The 23,148-nt window shown below is 50.9% G+C and overlaps 1 protein-coding gene across 10 annotated transcripts in view; it reads left to right on the plus strand.

Moving 5' to 3' along the window:
* The first annotated feature begins 1,010 nt into the window (after positions 1-1,010).
* RAPGEF1 (Rap guanine nucleotide exchange factor 1) overlaps positions 1,011-23,148 on the plus strand; it is a 113,108-nt gene continuing 90,970 nt past the window's right edge. Inside the window, exon 1 of one of the 10 annotated variants that reach the window (XM_036329291.1) lies at positions 1,011-1,326. In XM_036329291.1, the coding sequence (XP_036185184.1) occupies positions 1,302-1,326 (25 nt within the window). In that variant the 5' untranslated portion in view covers positions 1,011-1,301. Of the gene's footprint in view, positions 1,327-21,575; positions 21,963-23,148 lie in introns of those variants that run through there. The other 9 variants (XM_036329290.1, XM_036329292.1, XM_036329293.1 and 6 more) reach the window with 9 other exon arrangements.

A 23,148-nucleotide genomic window follows, 5' to 3' on the forward strand; every position in this document is an offset into this window, starting at 1 on the left:
GGAAGAATCAATGGTGTACAGGGCCCGCAGCAGCTAACACAGCGCCTCCTCCAGGAGGATCTCTGGTCCTTCATTCAGTGACTTTTGCCGAACCCATCCCTGTGCTCGAAAAGGCCCACAGAGCTCCAGGCTGGAGGGCGCCCTGGTCCCCACTGGGGGTCCTTGTGTCCTAAACGGCTGGGTCCAGGCCTTAGCATGGAGACTCTGGGGAATCCGGGGATACTGAGCGCTGGGTGGAGTCACGCCCAGACCTGACCAGGTGGCTTCTGCCTTCGGGGTTTACTGAGCCTCAGAAGGGGGAGGGGAAGGTAAGATCCGACCGAACCCCTGGTCAGGTCAGTCCCGGGTCTGGAGCTTCTGGGCTGGCTGGGAGCACTGAATCTTGGTGGGGTCAGGCCTAGGCCTGGCCAGGTGACCGGCTGGCAGGACGGACCAGCCCTGTGCCTTGGACTGCAGAGGAAGCCGAGTCCTGGCTGATGGTGGGAGGGGATGCGGTGTCAATCCAGGCCCTGCAGTGGAGACTCTGGCCTGTGCACAATGCGGAGTCCTGGGTGGGTGTCCACCCCAGGTCCTGGCTGAAGGCGCCAAGCCAGTGCTTCTCAACCTTCTGGCCCTTTAAATACAGTTCCTCATGTTGGGACCCAACCATACAATTATTTTCGTTGCTACTTCATAACTGTCATGTTGCTACTGTTATGAATCGTCATGTAAATATCTGATATGCAGGATGGTCTTAGGCGACCCCTGTGAAAGGGTCGTTCGACCGCCAAAGGGGTCGCGACCCACAGGTTGACAACCGCTGCTCCAAGCGGTCAGGGGGCGGGTGGGGGGTTAGCCCCAGCACTGGCGTGGAGACTCCAGGCCGGCAGGGGGCGCTGCGTCCCGGGCGGGAGGCGCAGAGCGGCTCCGGGCCGGCGGGGGGCGCTGGCGCGCGGCGGCGCGGCGGCCGCCCGGCAGGTGGCGCTCTGGCCGCGGCCGAGGCCCGGCGGGCGGCGGCGGCGCGGCGCTGCGCCGGCTCGCGGGCCTGGGGAAGCGGCAGCGGCAGCGGCGGCGGCGGCGGCGGCGGCGACGGGACCGGAGAAGGCGGAGCGGCGGCTGGCGGCGGGAGCGGCGGCCCGGGGCGGGCAGGAGCGCGCCAGCCGAGCGCACAGGCCGCGGCCCGCGGAGCCCGCCATGCCGGCGCGGGTGTGAGGCGCGGCGAGTCAGGGCCGAGGCGAGCGGCGGCCGCGCCGGCTGGGCTTCCCGCAGCGGCGCGGCCGGGCCCGAGGAGCGGCGGCCTCGGCCTCCGGCGCAGCCCGGAAATGTCCGGCAGGATCGAGAAAGCAGGTGAGGCGCGGGGGGCCGGGGCGGGCGGGCGGGCGGGCGGAGGGAGGGAGGGAGCCGCCGGGCCTGCTGGGGCGCCTCCGCCGTCGCTCGCCTCCGAGGCCGCGCAGGCGGCGCCCCGCGCTCTCCAGGGCGCACGGCCGGCCGCGGGCTCGGGGGGCCGGGCGGCTCGGGGACGCGGCCCCGCGGCCGGGGTTCGGGCCCGGCCGGCCGCTCGGCCTCCGCGGGGCTCGCAGACCACGGCTCGGAGCCGGGGCGGGGAAGGGGCGCCCGGCCGCGTGTCCCGGCGGCTGCCACGCCGGGCGGCCGCCTCGCCGCCGGAGCGAGGCTGAGCCCTAGACAATGTGTCACTCCCCGCGAGCGGGGTTTACGTTTAACCAGAAGCGTCTGCGTCGGCGGCTTCAAAGGACGCAGCCGGCGGCGTCTGGCGTTTCGGGGCTCGGCCGAGGCTTCCCGGTCCCGGCGCCGCTGGGGACGCAGGGCTGCGGGCGCCGGCCGGGGCGCGGGGAGGTGATGTCTGCCGCCAGCCTCCTCCTTTGTGTGCCCCTGGAGCTCAGAGCCGCCTCCCGCCCGCCTGGCGCTCGCCGGCACCGGGAGTGGTCTCCCCAAGGATTCGGTGAGGCTCGGGGCTCCCGAGCCAGCGACACCTTGCAGGGCGAGCCCTTGGGCCTGAGGCGAGGCGGGCGGGCAGCCCCGGGCTCCCGTGTGAGCGGGGCTGCTGGTCCTGACAGCCCGGGTGGCTGACCTGGGGTGCCCCCGAGCGTGGCCTGGCCGCCGAGCCCGGGAGGCAGGCGTTCGCGGGGCTGCAGAGGGGAGGTTGCACGGACTTGGGAGTTGCTGGTGCTCCCCGGGTACCCCGGGATACTTTCCTGCGATGCGCCCGGGAGCGGACCCAGAAGGCAGTGCAACTTGCAGGCTGTGGTTTAAGCACAGGAAGGGCATTTTTTTTTGTAGCCTTTATTGAGGGTTTTCTATATATCCGGCTCCGTGCTAAGCATTTTAAACGTGTTGCTTAGTAAACCCTTGCAGATTCTCTGTGAGCGCGAGCGTGGTCCCCGGTTTTCAGGCTCGGGGCCTCGCAGTGAGCTGCTGCAGGCCACCCAGCAAGAGAGCAGCCGCCGGGCATGGAGGCCTGGGCTCTGCCCAGCGACCCAGAGGCCTTCCTTGGTCGCAGGGCCCTCGGTTCCAGGCGCTGCTTCCTGGGCGCCCTCCTTGCTCTCCAGCCCTTGACCAGTGGCCACGAGTTGCCGCCCTGCACCTGTGCTGTTCCCGAAATATCGGGTTAATCCGTGAAGCATTTCTCAGGAGCCCTCCGCGTGGTGGGAAACTTGGATGATTTACTTGCTTTGACTCGGGGTATGTCCATTGTCAGAAACCTGAAAATCCTGGGAAAGTAACAGCGAAATGAAAAGCACCTGTAGTCCCAGAGCTGCTCCCACGGCTCAGACCCCCCACCCCCTAACGGGTGCATTTCCCTTTGCCTTCTCATCACCTGGGGACCCGAGGCCTCAGGCCAGTGTCTGGCAGCATAGTTTCCCGTGGGCCTTCTCGGGCACCTCCCTCTCCAGGCGCTGCCGTGAGGTGCCAAGAGCGGGAAGTGCCTCGCTCACAGCCGTCAGGGGAGCTCAGCGCAGCCCTGCAGCCAAGGTGCACCCTCCTCGGGTCTGCTGGTCGTTGGACGTGGACGTCCCTTTGCATTTCGACGAGATTCCCAGTTGAGTTTCTGTTGGATCTCTGCACGGACCTGCTGGTGAGCTGCCAGCAGAGCGTTTCGTGCCAAGGAAAGGCCCTTGGGTGCAGCAGGGCTCCCGTTAGCAAGTGAGCAGCCCTGTTAGTCACGGAGCCTGACGCCCAGCAGTCACTGTTACTCGTGTCTGTTGACTTGAAGCAACAGAAGTGTTGCTCACACGTGGCCATAATCCCTTCCTCCTGACTAGAGAAGGCCTTGCACTTCTCAGGTGTTAAGGAACCCAGGGTTTTGAGTGTAAGAGAAAGCTATCCATCTGTAGGGCCCTGCGATGCGCCCATTCTTCCATCCGGACCGTCCTTGGTGAGCAGCGGCCGCCTCAGCCTCCGGGGGAGGTCTTGGGGCTGCCCTGCTGGTCCTCAGTCCATTTAGTTACTCAGCAGTGCTTGGCGTGGGTGGCGCCCGCCGGGCATACGTATTGCCCTCTGCCCTCCTGTGAGGCCTGCCATCGCATAGGGACACAGGAAGGCAAGCCTCCGATCGGGCCGTTCCCAGTCGTCTGCCCCGGGCCTTATGGGGGATGAGGACACCCTGGGTTCCAGAGGGCGGCAGAGGGTCGGTTTGCTGGCTGGGCCTGTCCAGTTCGGCGTGGTGGAGGAGGGCTGACCGGAGGGCCAGGAAGAAGGGCGGGTGGAGGGGGCTTTTCTGGTGTTTTTCACAGATAATGAGGAGGTAGAGGGGAGAGTGGAGCCAGAAGGGTTAGGGGAGCTGGATTAGGGAGCTCCGGGGTGCGCTTGTGGGCAGAACTGGCCAGGAGCGGGGGTGGGTCCTCAGGAACCCAGAGGGACTTGTTCTGAAAGGGAACGTGGCTGTGGGTGGGCACAGAGGTGGTGGGACTCAGCTGCTCATGCTTCCAGCAAACACGAGGAGCTGATGCCCTCACGGTTCCGTAGCGAAGCAGCTGTTGCCCATGAGTGGAGGGGACAGACTGGTGGCTGTGGGCTGGATTCCATCCACAGATGTGTTGTGTTTGATCTGCGTGTTCTTGAAGAGAAAAGAGAGAATTGATGGCCAATATTTAAAATCAGGAAGTCGGTCAGAAATCTCAGGTTTCTGGTTCTCTTGAAAACTGAGACTCTCTGGTAGCTCTGAGCCCTGTTCCTCTGCGGCAGCCAAGGGGGGCCCTGCCCTGCCGCCAGCCATCACCCGTTTCCCGCCTGGACCATTGACATTTGAGTTTGCATCCCCTTTCCTTGGCTTTCCATCCGCACTGAAAGCTTTGCCCCGTTCCTTCATTGATTTATTCCTCGATTTCCTGGTTGAGCTGCTCTGTCAGGTGCCGGACGAGGCTCTAGGGATCCAGTGGGACCGCAGCAGACAATGCAGAGGCGCTGGGAGGTCATGAGGCGTCACATCAGCCTTCCGGTGGAGGGTGTCAGGGATACCCCTCTGAGGAACGGAGGTGAGCCGTGGAGGATGAGGCTCGTTAGCTGGCACCGCCGTGGGGGCGGAGAAGAGGGGCTTCCCTTTCACCCATGCTCTCAGCTGCTCACACATCCCTTCCTGCCTCAGTTATCCAGCACCTCCTCAGGCTTGGAGTTCTCCACCCCTGCTCCTGGGCCCTCCCTTCTGCCTGGGGCTGACAAGATAGCCGCCACAGAGACGGGAATGCACAGACGGGAGGGAGTGTTGTGACCCGGCTCTGGGTTCCCCGCAGACCTCGGTGGGTGTGGAGGCTGTTAGGACCTCTGGCAGCTGGGCAGGCTCGGGGCCAGGGCAGGTGAAGCGGAGGGCTCACTTGGGCACCCACGCCTGTGGACAGGATTAATACGGTGTCAGACTCAAGTGCCATGTTTTTCAAATGGCTGAGGATGCTTTTATTATAATTTAGAAAAATTTGCACCAACTGCATTCATAGTAACTTGTTGTTATGAATTTTCTCAGAATAGATAGAAAGTACATGTACTGTCACATGGGCTGCCTTTGTTTTGGCCTAGGAAAGAGTCCTTGTGGATCAGCAGTCACTGTATTTCGATCAACTTTTAAAAATTTAATTTAATTTAAAAAATCTTTATTGTTGAGAGTATTACATATGTTCTCTTTTTCCCCCAGTGACCTCTCCCACCCTGCCCCCACCTCCTACCCCAGGCTCCCCCACCCCACCCCAGGCCTTCACCACCCTATTGTCTGTGTCCATGGGTTATACATATATGCATATGAGGTCATTGATTCGTCTCTTCCCACCCCCCTGATCAATTTCTAACTCCTCAAATCTTCCACTTCTTTTTTCTCCACCATTAGCAATCTCTGTGGTCAGAGTATCCAGGCTACAGTGGGGCATGTTAGCGCCCTTGGTGTTATTTGTCCACTCACTGTTGCAGCAGTTACTGAGCCCCTCCTCCCTGGCAAACACTGACGCCTGGCCTCCCCGTCACAGTCCAGGGGGACATCAAAACAGTCTTGGGCATTTCTAGTGTCCTATGGCTTTCAGAGCGCACTGATGGATGCCCTCATTCCTGATCTCCCCAGCATCCTGAGGGCTGAAGCCGGGCTGGTTATCCCCATTTTGCCAGGGAAGTTTGGTGACTTGCCCAGGTCACAGCCCTAGCCTGTTTCTGCCTTTACAGAGCACCGCTTAGAGCCTTTCATGTTGCTGAGGACACAACTTTCTATCTTAATGCGTCTTCCTGTGTCTTTCTTTCTGACCCCCCCCCCCCCCAAATATTCTTAGTTAAATTAAGGAAGGCCCAGAGTGGTCTTTAGCCTGCATGTGGTATTACTAATACTAATAACACTAGCAATACTATAAGGAGGTAAGGAAGAGCATGAACACTAGCTAAATATGTTTTTTAAAACCAACCACAGCAACCCCAAATGTCCCCTGGCCTCCTGAGCCTCTGTTGGCAGAGGTGGTTTGAATGGGATTCCTTGTAGCCAGCAGACCTGATAGGAGGCCTATAAAGATGAGTCATTCATGAGCTTGCAGAAAATCATTTCCCAAATTAGCCCGCACTGGAGAGTGCCTGAGCGCAGGCTGCTCTGACCTCAGCCTAGCTGAATGTGTCCTGGTCGCCATAATAAGATGACGCACTGGAAAGAGTAGCGGCCTGGCAACGCTTCCCGCTACCGCACCCACACAGCCTCCGGCTGGGTGCCCTGCTGCTGGGACAGGTGTTCCTCCGCTCCACCCACCTGGCCCAGAGGCTGCTTTATAATTAAAAAACAAACAAAACCCCACTCGGTGAATTACTGGGGATCCGTTGTTTTAGTTTCTGGTCAGTTGTTTTAGACCAGCTGACTAATAACCTGAGACCGGCATTGTGACCTTGAGCAGTTCTTTCCCTTTTCTGGTCTCATTTTCTCCATCAGCGCCTTAAGCAGGAGGAACTCGAAAATGAGTGCTTCCCCATGTGTGTGCGATGTTTTAAAGCAGTAGCTCCTCTTCGTACACCAGAAGGCCGTTAGGTGATGGGTAACGGGCGCCACTCTGGGCTCAGCTGGGCCCCTGAGGCTCCTGCTGGGTCCTCTGCGAGCACAGTGTGAAAACCCACTTCCTGGATGCTCTCAGCCTCCTCTACCCAACCGACTTCTCGGACTCTGTGCCTTCTCTTCCCCCAGCAGGCAGTCAGTCCATGGGAAGGCCCCAGATAAACACTTTGGGTAGAATAATGTTGTTTAGCTCATTCAGAAACCAAAGCCCCAGTTTCCTTTCTACAAGTTAAAAATCAACAGAGTCTTACATATAAGACCATCAGCTCCATGAGGGAGGTGCCTGTCTGGTCCGCCATGGGGTTCGCACCACGGCACAGAGTAGGTGCTCAGTAACGCCTTGGAAGAATGAGTAAAGTTAGTTAGTCCTGCCATAGAGTGAACTCACGTTTCTGATTCCAACTGTCACAATTGTCTTTAAAGGGAGCTTCGGGGTCTTGAATTGCCAGTTTGTATGTTTCTGGGTGAATTAGCAGCACCAGTACTCTGGTCGGGGTATGCAGTTAGTTGGGGTCTCTGTGTTACCCATATACGTTCTGAGGCGAGGCCACGATCAAGTTCCCAGAACACTGGAGAGAGCTCTAGGGCGTGCTGAGAGACAGCCCAGATGTCCCTGGCTCAGCAGCTGCCTCTGGTAGAGACCGCTTGGCTCTGGGGGGAGGGAGGGAGGCACAGCACCCAGCTCCCTAGGCACTGCTCCTTCACCTGCAGCAGCTGTGATCCGGCCTCATTTACAAGGGCACATGCCAGCTCTGCCCAGCCCGCCGCCGGCCAAGCACCATGAGAGGAGCCCCTGTCTCCATTTGTTGCTTTCTTCAGGGGCCTCGGTGTCATTTAGGACTAGCTCCCGCACCATCAGCTCTCTTTGAGGCGCTGGAGAGGTAGCTGTCGGGGTTCCCTGGCTCCCCCTTTCTTCTTTGTCAAGGGGCTTAGGAGAGTCTCTCTTGCCGGTTCCTCATCCTTGGTGAGTGAAGATGCAGTGGAGAGCCTTCCCTAATGGATTAGGAACCTGGTCTGGTCCCCGCTGGTCACAGTCCCTCTTTGTCCCCACGCTCCCAGCCTGTGGAGGTCCAGGGGTTCCCAAAGGTGTAGATGGAGTCGGCGAAGAAGGAACGACACGGAGACAGCGTTCAGCTGATCAGCAGCCCATCCAGGATCTCCAGCCAGGATCTCCAGCCAAGTTCTGGTCTGGATCTCCAGAGAGGTTCTGCTTAGGGTCTCCAGCTAGGTTCTGTGTCCATGTTCTGTCCAGGTTCTCCAGCCAGGTTCAGTCACCAGGTTCTAGTCAGGTTCTCTTGCCCATTTCTGTAGTCAGGTTCAGTCCAGGATCTTTTGCCATGTTCTCTCCAGCGAAGTTCTTCTGTCTCTAGTTCTGTGTAGGCTCTGTCTTCTTCGTTCTGTCTTCTTACATCTGTATTTATACTAGTTGATTCCAATCCTATCAATCTCTATTCCAAAGGTTAGGGTGTTTCTTATCTCCATTCCAGGGAGTAAAGATTATGTAGCTTAAGCATGATTGTTCGTAGTTAAAGTGATTAATTACCCGCCTGGCACTTAGTTAAGAGGTTTTATTCCCTCCCTAACTTCAGGGGAAAATCCCTACCTGGGGAAACAACCTTTCTCAGAGAGGAGACCTTGGTTAAAACACATACTGCCAAGAAGGTGAGGAAACATATTAAGAACAGTATGCCATATATGCCGGGTCCCTTGAAACAGCAAGGATGGACCGGCTCCCGGCAAATTCCCCCTTTTTTATTTTTTAAAAGCAGGCATTAAAAAGAAAAAACCCAAATGCACTATTGTATCCATTTTAAGAGTAGGATTGGCGCTTTCCGCTATTACCTGAGTCCTGATCTATCACCCCAGGGAGAGCTTGCCAATCCTGCACTTTTCCAGGGTGGAAAGGCTGCAGTGGGGTTAAGGATAAGGCTCCTTGGGCCTACCTCCTCCCATGCCTTTACATTTACCTTTCCTTCCTCAGAAAAGCATGGACATACTTCTTGTATAAAACGTTCTGTCTGACTGGGAGGAACCTTAATTCCTCTGCTAGCAAGCATATGTGTTAAAAGATCAATACAGAGTCTTATTTCTTTAGACTCAGTATGGCACATCTTCTTAATCTAAAGATCAATACAAAGTCTTCTTTCTTTGGACTCAGTATGGCACATCTTCTCAATCTAAGTTCTGTACTATTCACCTTCTTACCCTACTTATCCTCTGTAGGGGGGGTCTGCAGTACCCTGGTGGAGTCCTATCCGTCCCGAGTGTGGGGTTCTCAATGTGGGGGTGGGGGTGGGGCTTACCTAGGGGAATCCTGTTCCAGGAGTTCCCAAAGGTGTGGACGGAGTCGGCGAAGACTATCCACCCTCTTCCTACGGTGGAGTCCTATCCGTCCCGAGTGTGGGGCGCTTACCTAGGGGTCCCTGTTCGGGCGCCATATGCCGGGGTCCGGCCCCAGCAGGTCCAGGGGTCCCCAAAGGTGTGGATGGAGTCGGCGAAGAAGGAATGACACAGAGACAGCGTTCAGTTGATCAGCAGCCTAGCCAGGATCTCTAGCCAGAATCTCCAGCCAAGTTCTGGTCTGGATCTCCAGCGAAGTTCTGGTTCAGGATCTCCAGCCAGGCTCTGTGTCCATGTTCTCTTGCTGGGTTCTCCAGCCAGGTTCAGTCACCAGTTTCTAGTCAGGTTCTCTTGCCATGTTCTATCCAGGTTCTGTAGCCAGGTTCTGTCTCTAGGTTCTTCAGCCAGGTTCTCTCGCTAGGTTCCGTCTCTAGGTTCTGTGGCCAGTTTCTGTCCAGGATCTTTTGCCATGTTCTCTCCAGCGAAGTTCTTCTGTCTCTAGGTTCTGTGTAGGTTCTGTCTTCTAAGTTCTGTCTTCTAAGTTCTGTGTTCTAACTTCTGTGTTCTAAGTTCTGTGTTCTAAGTTCTGTGTCTTGCTGTCTTGTTACATCTGTATTTATACCAGTTGATTTTAATCCTGTCAATTTCTATTACAAAGGTTAGGGCGTTTCTTATCTCCATTCCAGGGAGTAAAGATTATGTAGCTTAAGCATGATTGTTTGTAGTTAAAGTGATTAACTACCCCCTGGCACTTAGTTAAGGAGTTTTATCCCCTCCCTAACTTCAGGGAAAAATCCCTACCTGGGAAAACAACCTTTCTCAGAGAGGTGACCTTGGTTAAAACACACAGCGCTAAGGGGAGCAAACATAGTAAGAACAGTATGCTATATACGCCAGGTCCCTTGAAACATATGCTGTGCAGATGTTTCTATCCTGCAGCGACTGTGTCAAGCAGCAAGGATGGACCGGCTCCCGGCAGTTGGGCAGATGGATGATGGTCTCTGAACCGGAGTCCAGACTTGCAGCCTGGACCGCGTCTTCCTAAAGCACTGGGACTGCTTCACAGGCTAAACCAGCCGTGGGCAAACTACGGCCCGTTTGAAATGAATAAAACTATTGAAAAAAAAGACCGTACCCTTTTATGTCATGATGTTTACTTTGAATATATATTAGTTCACACAAACACTCCATCCATGCTTTTGTTCCGGCCCTCCGGTCCAGTTTAAGAACCCATTGTGGCCCTCGAGTCAAAAAGTTTGCCCACCCCTGCGCTAAATCCTTGCCCCACCGTGTCTGAGGTGGTCTTTGTCCTCCTCTCCTCGGCTTTCTGCCATACACACTCACTTTACTGCAAATGAAGCTTTGTGATCGGGAAACACTGCCCTGCTTCTCAAGCATAGAAGTACTGGCCTGTCTATTGTGGGGGTGCGGGGAGGCAGTTAGTGGGGACACTGGGGGGGCACTTTCCGAGGCTACGGATAGAAGGGTGGAGTTCAGGCGTTTCTAGCTTTCAAAAGTTTATGCCGTTGGTGTGAACTTGACAGTCAGGGCTCCCAACCATGCTGTTCAAAGCCAGCCCGCCGTCCCCCTGAGCTTTGGGAGGAGAAAGGGGTGGATGTGGAATGAGAAGAGAGGAAGGGCAGCAGGGGTCACTGGCTGGTGTATTTTTATTCCATCCCAAGAGACACCACCTCCGTTTCCCCTTGCAGCGGTGCCGCAGTGTTAATTAAACCATCTTCTTCAGCACTGAAGGTGCGATGCTTTTGTGGCCTTTCCAGGTCCTCACAGACAAGGAACTTACAAATTCCGTTGAACCCTGCAAGCGGCCTGATTTTAGACCCTTTATCACCCCCCACCCCCACCCTCCACCCCCGATTAATTTTCACAACAAGGTACATTCAGAAATCCTGGAGTTTCGTTGCGTGTGTTCCTTGGCCTGGGCTTTCCTTATCCGTGAGAGCAAACGAGCGTGATCTCCTTGCTAGTTAGTCCCTGTAGTCAGTTCAGAACAGCTGTTTGCAGAGCCGAGCCCAGTCAGCTCTCTTCACTTTGTCTAATCATTTGGTCCTGGAGCGACAGAACCTCCCTGAATTAGCATGACCACACTCCGCTGTGCTTCTGCCCCAGCTTGTCCAGAGCACCTTACAAATATTAATTCTCTGAGCTCATCGGAAAGGCAGATTGAAAGCATGCTTCCCTGCATGATCTGTCCTTGGTTTGTTCATGAGGAGCTGTCTCTATGATTACCCTAAATGAGCAAGGTTGTAGAATGCAAAAAAGGGATTGGGCAGGGACCTGGACTACATTCAGCCGGTGTTGCAGTGAGCACAGAGTTCCCTGGTCCTGGCTTGGAGGGTGAAATCTGCGTACCAGTGAGGAAATCACGTGTCTGAATCATCCGGGGCACGTGCACATCACTGTCACTGAGGATGCTTGGAACTGTGGCATCTTCAGGTGATGGAAAGAGAACTGGCCAGAGTGTCTGGCACTGTGGCAGGCCCAGTGTCTTCTGGGCAGGCCTCCGTCCCTTCCTGGACCTTGAACTGCAACACTGCTTCCTGAGCTTTTTAGAAATCCCAAGTCCTGCTTAGGATCTGATGGAAGCTTGTGGACTCTGCCCCCAGGGAGAAAGATTCATTTACATGTGGACATGGTTCTACAAACTCTAAATTCCTGCTATTATATGATACACTAGTAGCCCGGTGCACAAAATTCGTGCACATTAAAAGGGAATTAATTAGCGGAAATATTTTAATATTGCTATTTGCCCTTTCTCTATAATAGAAGTGTGAGAGATGAAAGGAAATTAGTAAAATGTATATGAAAATAATATATACATTTATTAATAAACAGTAACAAAAGGATTTAACAACAACAGAGGCATGATATAAAAACAAAAACATGATATGAAAACAACAAAAACATGATATAAAAACAACAGTGATGCAAACAACGACTGATAAAGTGATTAAACTTATTCTAACATCTCCCTGTATACCACATTAAGAGTGAAAACACTTTCAGAGTGCTTGACTAATTTCCCTTGTGATGAAGTATTTAGAACTTTAACTGTAACGTCACATGCTCTTCAAACTCGAGAGAAAGCAACATATAACTAACTGACCATGTGCGAAAACGGGTTCAGGTAGGAATATGCCTACTCTGTCTAGAGTTTGTCCTTATGATTTATTAATAGTCATCACAAATGCTGGCATCATGGGAAACCGTCATCGAATCAATTTAAATGGGAGGCCAGTGTCAGATGGGGACAAATTAATTCTTAGAATCAGAACAACTTCTCCCTCTGCAGATCCTGTTAATACTTCAGCTTCGGTAATGTTAGGTCGTAATCTTTTGATAATAAATCTGGTACCATTACAAAGACCCCATTTACTATTGAGATTTCTCAATTGCATGATGATTGCACCCACTTTCAATTTTAATTTATGACATGACATTCCCGAAGGAGTAATACTATTGATAAATTCGATGGGAAAATTTTCCTTTTCAGCATCATCTGTGGAATTAATGGAATCATTACTCAAATATGTGTGAAAATCTCCATCGAGTATATCCAGAATTTCTTCATTTAATTTTTGAACATGCTCATTTTTTGGACAGAGAATTGCACATTTAGGTATATTTTTAATATTATCTATAGATACACTATTTCCAAAGGTAGCTTCAATAATAGATCCATTACAAATCATTTCACAGGGGATTTCAATAATATCCATTCCTAAATGAAAACTGCTATCAAGTGTGCCATCTCCAAGTTTTAGTAACCATCCACTATAAGCAGAATCCTCTGATCTCATATTTGTTGTAATAGACAACTTTCTGAAACATCCTCAAACATTGCAGTACTTTAAACTTGTTTGTACTATGGCCGATCGCATAGCATGCGGTACAATACTGAGACATTGTCGAAAATTCCCTCCAAGAAGGAGAACTTTCCCACCAAATACAACATTTCAGACTCATAATTTCTCTTAGTAATCTGTCTATGGCGTTTATAGCATGACTGGATGCCATGGCTCATTCATCAATAATGAGAAGTTGGGCCTTTTTAATAGTTTTAGCAACTTCACTCTTTATATTGAGTCTAGAATTGAAGTTTCATTTAATAGAATCAGTAATTTATATTGGGAATGAAAGGTGCTTCCACTGAGAAGTAAATTTGCAGCAATTCCTGTAGACGCTGTGGGTAAAACAGTAACACCATGACCTCTAATATAATGTATTAAAACGTTATACAGATATGCAGGTGAATAGGATTCCTAGCTGGCAGGCCCCTGACAGCAGGCTGGCCACCTGTCGATTCCGTGAGGATGGGGCTCCCTCCTCCCTCCTGTCAGAGTCTGGGGTGCAGGTGAATGGGGTTTCTGGCTGTCAGGCCACTGACAGCAAGCTATCCAATAGCAGATTCTGTGAGGAATGGGGTTGCCTCCTCCCTACTGTCAGGGTCTGGTTTGAAGGTGGGACTCAGTACTTCCAGCTCCAGGTTTCTGCCTGAAACCTCGCCCTGAGGGCAGGTTCCTGCCTGAAACCTTGCCCTCTGGGGGAAACAGCTGGGGGAGGGCACAGCCATTTCTAAGATGACCCCTGCAGGACTGACTTCCTTCCGGTTGGTTGAGCTTCTGAACGTGATGTTACACCCAGGGTTTTTATATAAGTAGATAATAATTTACAACAAACTTCCCAGGTCTTGGAAAGTTCTAATGGAATCTTGGGCATCTGAAGTCATCAGGATTTGATTTCTCTTGGTTCACTCAGACCTGAATTCAGGTACTAGTCAATAATTATACATTCCTGGAGTTTGGTAAGGATTTCATGAGATGATGCTTGCAGGCTGCTTAGATAATATCTATGTGGGCAGAAGGAGAAACCTTTCCCCTTCTGCAAGAGTCTTTTTAATTTACGTGCAGGAAAATGGAACTTTTGGGAGATGTACAGTTCTCTGAACTTTCACTCACTTGTAGTTTTGTGAAGCTACTAGCACAACGAGGACTGAGATCAATCCTGTCACCCAGGGCGGGGAATGCTTGCTGCCCCTTTGCAGTCACGCTCTTCCTCACCCCTGGCTCCTGGCAATCATCGATCTGTTTTCCATTCCTGTAGTTTTGCCTTTTCCAGAATATAATATGGTATCAGCTTTTGGAAATGTGCTTCTTTTACTCAGCAACACTGCCTTTGAGACTCACAAAGTTATTGTGTTGTTTTTTATTGGAAATTTCCTTTTTATAGCTGAGTAGTATTCCATTGCATGGACATAATCACTGTTTATCTGCATGGAATTTGACTTTGGTTAACTAGCTCTGTTTCCTAGAAATAGATAAGATGGCAGTTGACCAATAAAAATCAAACCAATTTAAAAACTTGAGTAGACATCTCCATAGAAGATATGCGAATGACCAACAAACACATGGAAAGATGCTCAACATCACTGATCATTAGGGACGTGCAAATCAAAACCACAGTGAGATTTCACCTCACACCCATTAGGATGGCTACTTTCAAAAGAACAAAAAATAACAAGGGTTGGCAAGGATGTGTAGAAACTGGAACCCTTGTGCGCTGGTGGAATGTAAAATGGTACGGCCGCTGTGGAAAACAGTACGGCGGTTCCTCACAAAAATGAAAAATAGAACTACCATATGATCCAGCAGCTCTGAGCATACACCCACAAGAAATGAAAGCCAGGACTCAAAAAGATATTTGTCCATTCATGTTCATAGCATTATTCACAACCAAAAGGTGCAAGCAGCCCAGGTGTCCATTGATGGATGGTGGGTAAAAAAATGTGGTTGATTCACGGAATGCACTAGTATACACCCTTAAAAAGAAGGACATTCTGACACCTGCTTCAACATGAATGAGCCCAGAGGACATTACGCCAGTCACAAAAGGGAAATACTGTGCAAGTCCACTGGTGTGAGTAGCTGCCTAAGAGTACTCAGAATCAGAGAGACAGAAAGCACTAGTAAGTGCGGCGGTGGTTGCCAGGGGCTGAGGGAAGGGAGAATGGGGAGTTCAAGTTTAGCACCTAATTAATGTTTAAGTTCACTTTTGCAAGACAAAAAGAGTTCTTGATAGTAACACAACAGTATGAACGTACTTATTCTGAGATGTACTTATTAAGAGCACACTCTTAAAAATGGTTAAGAATGTAAATTTTATGTTATGTCTATTTACCATAATTTGTAAAAAATTACCATGGACAACAAATATTTTTCAGTCTTTACATCATCATTATTTAATCTGAAGAATCTTAATACAATAAATTATATTAGAACCTTAAAAACATGATGACATATGACAACTGTGTTACTGGGACCAATGCTTCTGGTAAACATGCCCTGGTCCAATGCATTCCACCTGGGCGGGGACCGCAGGCGAACTGTGAACACCTGGCGGGCAGCGCGCTCTGCGCCTCTTGAGCGCAGTGACCCGTGCCATTCCGCGTGTCCCTGGAGGGGCCCTGTGCGATGATGAGGTGCTGGCTGCTGGGCAGGAGGCTTTGGAGCCAGGGTGGACCCCGGGCCACCAACTGTGGATCCTGTCCCGCTGTGCTGAGCTCCTTCGTGGACCCTCACAGGCTACCGTCCAGAGCTGCCCTCTGGCAACCTTGGTTCCTGTCCTGTATCTGTCTAAATAGGTTGGTGCCAAGAGGGGCTGATGAAGGACAGGGGCCTAAAGAGCCCCAGAGCCTGGGGCGGGGGTAGCCTGGCGCGGAGGAGTGCTTACTGCATGTCAGCTACTCACAGACACTGGGACTCCTGGTGGCTTCCCTGTGAGGCTCTGCCTGGATCCCCTGGCGGCACGTCCTCTGGGTTAACAGCGCAGATGGCATTTACTCCAGCTCCGTTTGGCAGGGCTCCAGGCTATTGGCCACAGGCGTGAGACAGTGTCACTGACTTGGAGGAGGGGAAGAGAGAGGTTGAGCTCTGAATCCAGATCCAGAAGCAAACTCAAGTCTTCTCCAAGAATTTGAAGGTCACAGAGCCTGCCTGGTCGTGATTGCCATGATGGGCTCTCTGGTCCCAGGAGTATCATTAACCCGTTTCTGTATGAATCTGGGATGAAAGGCAGTTACTGTGTTTTTTTGATACCACAGCACCAACACATAGTACTTCCCAGGAAACGAAGAAAAATAAAATACATTAGCAAGATAGACTATGAAACAATGCATTGATTTCAGAAGTTGAACTGAAGAGGGAATTCTTAGAATCAGGGAATTCAATATGAAACATTGGTTCATTCTTTCAGCTGGTTTCTTGAGCACCTACTGTCTACAGCTCCTGGCAGCAGGTGCTGGGATCGTGGGGTGGATAAGCCAGTGCTTCTGCTTTCAAGGCGCTCACTGAGACTGGCCTGAGCTCTCCCTTTGGGCGAAACCGGGCCTGTGATTGATGAGTCCGTCTCTGGAGTTTGGCTTATAAATGTAGCTCTGTCCTGGCCTCACAGTGAGATGTCGGGCAGCAGAGGACCATTACCTGAGGATCACTGTGCTCGTGTAGACTGTGACAGATGGAGTGATGGTCACACATCCTGGCTTCACCTGCTGTCTTGGCACAGTTATTAATAGCACCCTCCTGTCACTCACAGGTGCCCTAGTTTGGATAAGGAAACACTGGGGGAGGAACCACTGAGTTCCACGAGTTTGTGCTGGTGAGGGGCTTGGTCTACCGTGAGAGAACTAACGCAGGAACACGCCCAGGGCCAAGCCCCTCGAGTCCGCAGGAGGGTCAGCAGAACTGGGGTTTGGTCCCATTCTCCCTGTGGGCAGAAAAGGAAATTACTATTTTTCACTTTAAAAAAGTTTTTCTCTCAATTCCAGGTGGAATTGACAAAATTGGCGTGGGCTTCTCCCTTTCATGGCCTGCAGGCGGGATTTAGTTCTTGGCCAGCCCTGACTGCTGTGACTGCCTTTCTTGTGGGGGTGCTCTGGAATTGGAGGTGGAGGGTGAGTTCTAACCCCTTGTAATTTGCAGGTTAGGTTGGATCCCAAGAAAGATGGCCTGGCCGACTTTACAGTTCATTTCTGTAGAGTGTCATTCTAGTCCTGCCTGGACAGAGAAACAAAGCAGCCTTGTTTGGGATACAGTATCAATATTCAGTGAGGATTAGCACTTTGTTGTTGTTGACACACCCCTGCCGGAAAGAAGGCAGCTGGTTAACTGTGGAAAAACACCAGCCTGGGAGTCAGTGATTTGGGTTCCCTGGCCATCTGTGAAAGCTTGGGGAGATGTCTTTCCCTCTCTGGGCCTCAGTTTCCTCATTTCAGAATGGGAGGGTTGGACTAGCTCTGTAGTTCTTAGCTTTTTGGAAATTTTTGAGACTTTAATCAAATGTGGTGGAAAGGTCCATCTGGCCCATCTGACCTTCTGCCATTCACATACCGACAACTAACAGGGCCTTTGCACATGCTGCTCCTGCCTAGAATGCTCTTCACCTCTTTGCTTGGTCACCTCATGCTCATCCTTCAGTCTCGGCCTTCCCTGACCTCCCAGATTAGATTAGGTCACCCTGCTCCATGTGTTCCCTACCCGGAACTTCTCAGCACTGATCGCAGTGGAAACTAAGTGATTCTTTGTGCATGTTATCTGACTCTCCCTGCGCGCTGACATTCTGAGATGGCCTGTGGCTAAGAGTATGGCGCAGAGAATCCGACCTCTGCTTCCTGTGACACACTTCGAGAGCTGGGCCTTTGCCTTCGATGATTTCCTCCAGGGCTGGGCAGGAAGTCACTTCAAAGTAGGTCTTTTTGGCCTCAGAAGATTGGCTACCAGACTTTCTGCCTCAGTGCTCTGCGGGCCTGACCTCCAGGCTGATGGTTCCCCTTTGTTTATGTTCTGGACTGAGCTGGAACTCCCACTTGGAACATTCCCACAGTGCTTGGCGCTTCCTCGTATTGTTGTATTTTTCTCTGGAGGGGAAGTGACCAACATCAGACTTTCCTCCCAGCAGACAAATTCCATGCACAAAGCCTGTGTCAGCCGCTGGGGGCGGAGGGCCCTGTCTCGTCGCCTCTGGGGTAGATGTGCACACACAGCGATCGCTGGCCTTTCCCTCTGAGCCATCATTTCTGTGCCTCAATCTCCCTCAAGAAGTGAGCGCCTTGCAGGACTGCCTGGTTTAGCTGTCTTCTGAACCCCCTAGTACAGCGGTTCTCAACCTGTAGGTCGCGAGCCCTTTGGCGGTCGAACGACCCTTTCACAGGGGTCGCCTAAGACCATCCTGCATATCAGATATTTACATGACGATTCATAACAGTAGCAACATGACAGGTATGAAGTAGCAACGAAAATAATTGTATGGTTGGGTCACAGCATGAGGAACTGTATTTAAAGGGCCAGAGGGTTGAGGACCACTGCCCTAGTACCTTGTGCCAAGGGTAGAGCTCTCTGAAACGTTTCAAACTGCAGTAGCCACAACGTTACCTCCCTGGTTTATGTCACTTTCCACAGTCAAAATAGTATTACCATGGGACAAAGGTTTGTAAGTGAAATTTTATTGTATTTGCACTAAGGGAATGAGCTAGTTACCAGAATGTTGCAGTGGGTCTTACTGTGATGTGGAAAAAGGATCCCTTGTGAGGGTGAAGATTTTTCTTTAATGTATTGTATCAAAAGCTGGATGTTTATATACAATAAAATAATACAAACCACAACAGTAGCTATTCTTTAAGAGCATCTGCTGAATGTGAGCAAGTGTTAAACATCATCTTTAATCTCTGAACCACTTTATGAAGTAGGCGGCACAGTAGTACACATTTACACGGGGGAAAAAGTCAGGTCCAGAGAGGTAAGTTCTATCCCAGAGTCGCCCAGCTGTGAAGTGCCCCCACGGAGATTCAGACAGGCCAGCTGTCCTCCACAACCAGCACCTGCCCGCTGCTCTACCGCCTGTAGCCATGAGGAAGTGGATAGCAGGTTTCCTAGCAAAGGAGAAAAATTCTGGGGCTGGATCTGGCTAAGTATGTAGCCTTGATGCACCCTCCACCCCACCCCACCCCACCCTCAGTCCCCATCTGTAAGGTGTGGGAGAGGCTTGTTGGAGTTAGTGACTTGGGCTTGTGACGGTCATGCCTCTGGGAGTGACTTGGCCAACGTGGTGAAGTGCCATCTGACCGCCAGCAGTGCGTGCACCCACAGCATCCAGCCATGTGTGCGAGGCATGGAGACATCAGACTGGCCACCCAGTGAGCGCTCACTTCTGGGCGCGTTTCCTTTCACTCTTCTTACCCGTGAGAGGCCCAGGTTGTCTCCCGGAGGTGTGCACTGCGATGGGTCCCTTGCCCATTTTGGGTTGTGAATATAGTCACCTTTGGAGATGACTCTAACAGACACGTTCCCAACCAAGCTGGGAAGGACAGGCCATGATCACCTGAGGAGCAATTGAACTGTAGGCTCTTCTTTTCAAACTGTTCTCTTAAGAAAATGTCTAGTTTGTTTGGAAGGTTCATTAGTAAATCCGTTGTTTGGGACTTGGGATGCATTTTTTCAGGGCAACGGCTAAGAATGTGACAACCCCCAGCTAAGAAAGGGCAGAACCAGGCTGGAGCCCAGCTCCCCAGCTGTGACTGTTGTCCTGGGTGTGCACAGGCGCGCGAGAACTGGCCCAAACACTGTGCTGACTTCAAGGGCTTTACAGACTGATAGGGAAGTAAAGGGACAGGGACGAAACCCCAAGGCGGGAAGCAGCCTGCACTGAGGGCAGGACTGTGGAGGAAACAGGCCCCCACTCCTGGCTCTTGCAGGAAGGAGAGCTTCTTTATGAATTAGAAAGTCTGGTTAACCCATTCTTGGGGGTGGGGGCAGTCAGTGTGTGTGTGTGTGTGTGAGAGAGAGAGAGAGAGAGAGAGAGAGAGAGAGAGAGAGAGAGAGAGAGAGAGAGAATTCTCATGTGTTCATTTGTTTATCCCTTAATCCGCCCATCTGTTTGTTCAACAGTTATTAAGCACCTACTATGTGCAGTTATTCTGCTAGTGCTGGGTGGCATGTGTGCAGAGCATTTGGTAAGTCGTTTACCAAATGTTTGTAATTAAAACTTTCTTTAGGTGAAAGGAGACATTAAGATGCAGGTTTCTAAGGAGAGCCTTTTTGATCTGTTGTGCTTTTGCAAATGTATTGAACTTCATGTCTCGTGGAAGAAATGGGGTCAGCTGTCATACCGGGTTGAACACTTGCCTAAGGAAGATTGTTACGGTATTTAGAAGGAAATGGACATTTCTTCCAGTGTATGGAAAGGGTGGGTGATTATTGGGGGGGGGGGGGGGCCTGAGTTGAAATTGGGTGTTTTACCAGCTGTTGTGTTTCAGTGGCCCCTCTGGTGTGGTGGGACTTCAGGGCCCCTGATCTTTTCTGGTTGGTGTTTGCAGTTTGATTGGAGGAGAGCTGGGCGGTGCAGTGTGAGGGATGGGCAGCTGGCAGTGGTCCTCACGTGCTGCTCTCTCCCGCCCCATCACTGCGGGAGTGGAAAAGGCCTGTGCTGCTACTTGCTTTTCCAAGTTCGGAATCAGAGGCTGTGGTCTTAAAACGTGGTTTCTGGATTGTAGATCAGAAGATGAGGCCTGAAGTGCACGCAGAGGTTCGGATTGGGCTTCATTCATGTTCATGCTGTCAGGATGAGTTCTCTCTCCCTGGGCCCAGCCGGGCTGCTGCCGGGAAGGCCAGGGCACGCAGGAGCTGTGACAGCACACCGGGCACAGGCATGGTGTCACACGTGTCCCGAGCCTGTCCAGTGCCTCTTACGCCCAGTCTCTGGGTCCTGTGGGTCTTTGGGGAAATACTGTCCTTAAGTTTTACTCTTCTAGCTCCCGTGTTATACCACCCAACCCCAACAGAATGAAATTCCCTTTGATTGTTTGCTGGTAGCTAAAGTGATTGAAGCCAGAAGTCTGCCATCTGAGCTAATATAGTTTCACAGTCTAAGATTATAAAAATGTTGACGATACATATTTACCAAAGGATTCCTCAGTGTCAGGCAGCATGCTAAGCACTTCATACACATTTTTTTTTTTGTTTGATCCTTATTACAGCTGAGGAGGCGAGACTGGAATTAAGCCCATTTAACAGATGAAGAAACTGAGACTGCTATGCTCAGTTGGTAAAACCAGTGGCAGAGCTGGGATTTGAACCAGGTGGCTGACCTCTGGGCTTACCTGCTGTGTGCTCCAGGACATTCTTTTTTTTCTTTCTTTCTTTTTTTTTTTTCAGGGCATTCTTTAAGAACTTTTCTGACCATAAACTTTGAGATTGAAATCAATGAAATCTCTCCATCTACCTTGATGTTGTCTTTTTCTTTTTAACCAAGAAAGGATATGATTTTATGCCCTTCTTTTGTCCCAAGAAACCTGTTCAAAATATAAAGGTGCAATACTTCCTCCAGAAAAATTATGTCCAAACTGGAGTGGAAGATTAGTGCTTGAGATTACAAACTCTTCGCTGAGTTTGTCCTCTGTGGTCTTTTCTTCTTTGGAAACGGGTGTAGCTTGCATTTTGGTGTTTGTTTGTTTTCCCTTGGAAACAGGACTAATGAATCAGTTTGCCTTCTCTGACGAACTCTCTTGTGATGCACCCTGGCCTGAGGTGATAACCTTAAACAGAAGGCGGGACCTTAGGCTCTGTGTGACAGTGTTTCTCCCGTGGCACTCCCAGAATTGGTCCATTTTTAACTTTTATCTTTTTGATCGCCTGATGCCCCACTCAAGAAAAGCAGTATTGAAAGTGTTTGGAAATACAGTTCATTCTCTGAGGCGGCTGCGGTGCCCATGAGTAATAGTGTCAAAGGAAGGCTAAAGAAAGAGCTTAATATAGACCGTTACTGAGACCCACCGATAGGTGACAACACGCCTTTTCTTCTGACTTACTCCCTGGAAGTAGAGGGAGTTGGAAAGGCAGGAAGCAAAGACCTTTCAGAGTAAAATTCAAGTTTTTCTTGTAAGGGTTGAGATGTCCCAGAGATGAATCAGTCCGCTTCCAGCTGCTGACTTGGTGCTACGGGGTGTTCAGCAAAGACATCTGGGCTTGAAGGGCTCTGTGATCCGGCTTTAGAATGGGCAATGCTGTTGAGAAACAGAAGTCCCTGCCCCAAAGCCATCTGTGTCCCTGGAAACAAGGTAAGAACTGGGCTCCGTCTCCAGGAGGAAGGAAGGTGGCAGCCTTTGGTAGGAATACTTGGACCCAGAATCAGAGCTAAACTGCCTGGGGAAGTACCTTCAGTTCAGCATAGGTTAGAGAAAATTAACAGCTATTTCTAAGGAATAAAATGGCTCGTATCTCCACATGGCGCAGTGTAGCACCTGTCTGTTAGTTAAAATGTTTAAATTCAAAAAATATTCCATGTAAATATTTTTATATCCAGGAGTTTGAATCTTTTGTGAGCTTGCTGTAGAGAATGTTATTAATAGCTTTTAAATATATAGATCCTTTCTTCTTAGGATTCAGAGTACCTTCTGTAAAGGAATCTCATTTATCCAGCCTGGCCACCCATGATGTGGGTCAGCAGCATCTAGTAACACCTACTCTTTGTCTCTAAGGGCTGTGTCAGTGCCAGCTTTGAGGTGGAGGGAGCCAGCGAGGCACAGAGCAAGGCTGGGTGCTCCTGGAGCGCGGGCATGCAGCGTGTCCCAGGCAGCTCCATCTCCCAGTGCACGCGCTGCCCATTGGCACTTGTTAATCCAGCAGACCAGCAGCAGTGGGCAGACCTGGCAGGCATGTCAAACTGTCAGAATGGTTCCCTCGGGACTTCAAGCCCTGGCTCTTTTACCTCCACTTGACACACAAAAATCCAAAAAACCCAGAGCTAGCACTTGACCTGCAACAAGACAGTTTGCTTGCTGCTGTGTGGATGTGTGCTGATGTAGGGAAAATAAACTGAAGAAAATGCTGGGTTTGTGAACAGTAGTCTTCTGAGATCAAAGTATGGATAATTGTTTTTAAGGGAAAAGTAGATGGGAGGCTAATAGATTGTGAAGTTTCATGACTTTCCATCGGCCATTCTTTGTCCACCCAGATATGTTGACAGAGGTATTTTTAGTGGTCTTTGATCAGGCCCTTGTTGGGCTAGAACAGTGATAACACATCAGGGGGCGTTCAGGAACTTAGAATATATACTGGGTAGTAGAGGATGTTTGGAACCATTGCTGATTTTTGATGCACAATAATGGTAATGAGTCATGTAGGAGAATGCTCTTTTTTGGATAGTCATGCTGAAGTATTTAGGAGTAAAGGGTTATGCTGTCTATAATTTTATTCTAAAATGATTCAGGTCAGTGAATGCATACATACATACACACATACTTA

This window comes from Myotis myotis, unplaced genomic scaffold, assembly GCF_014108235.1.
Source record: "Myotis myotis isolate mMyoMyo1 unplaced genomic scaffold, mMyoMyo1.p scaffold_m19_p_12, whole genome shotgun sequence".
NCBI lineage: Eukaryota > Metazoa > Chordata > Mammalia > Chiroptera > Vespertilionidae > Myotis > Myotis myotis.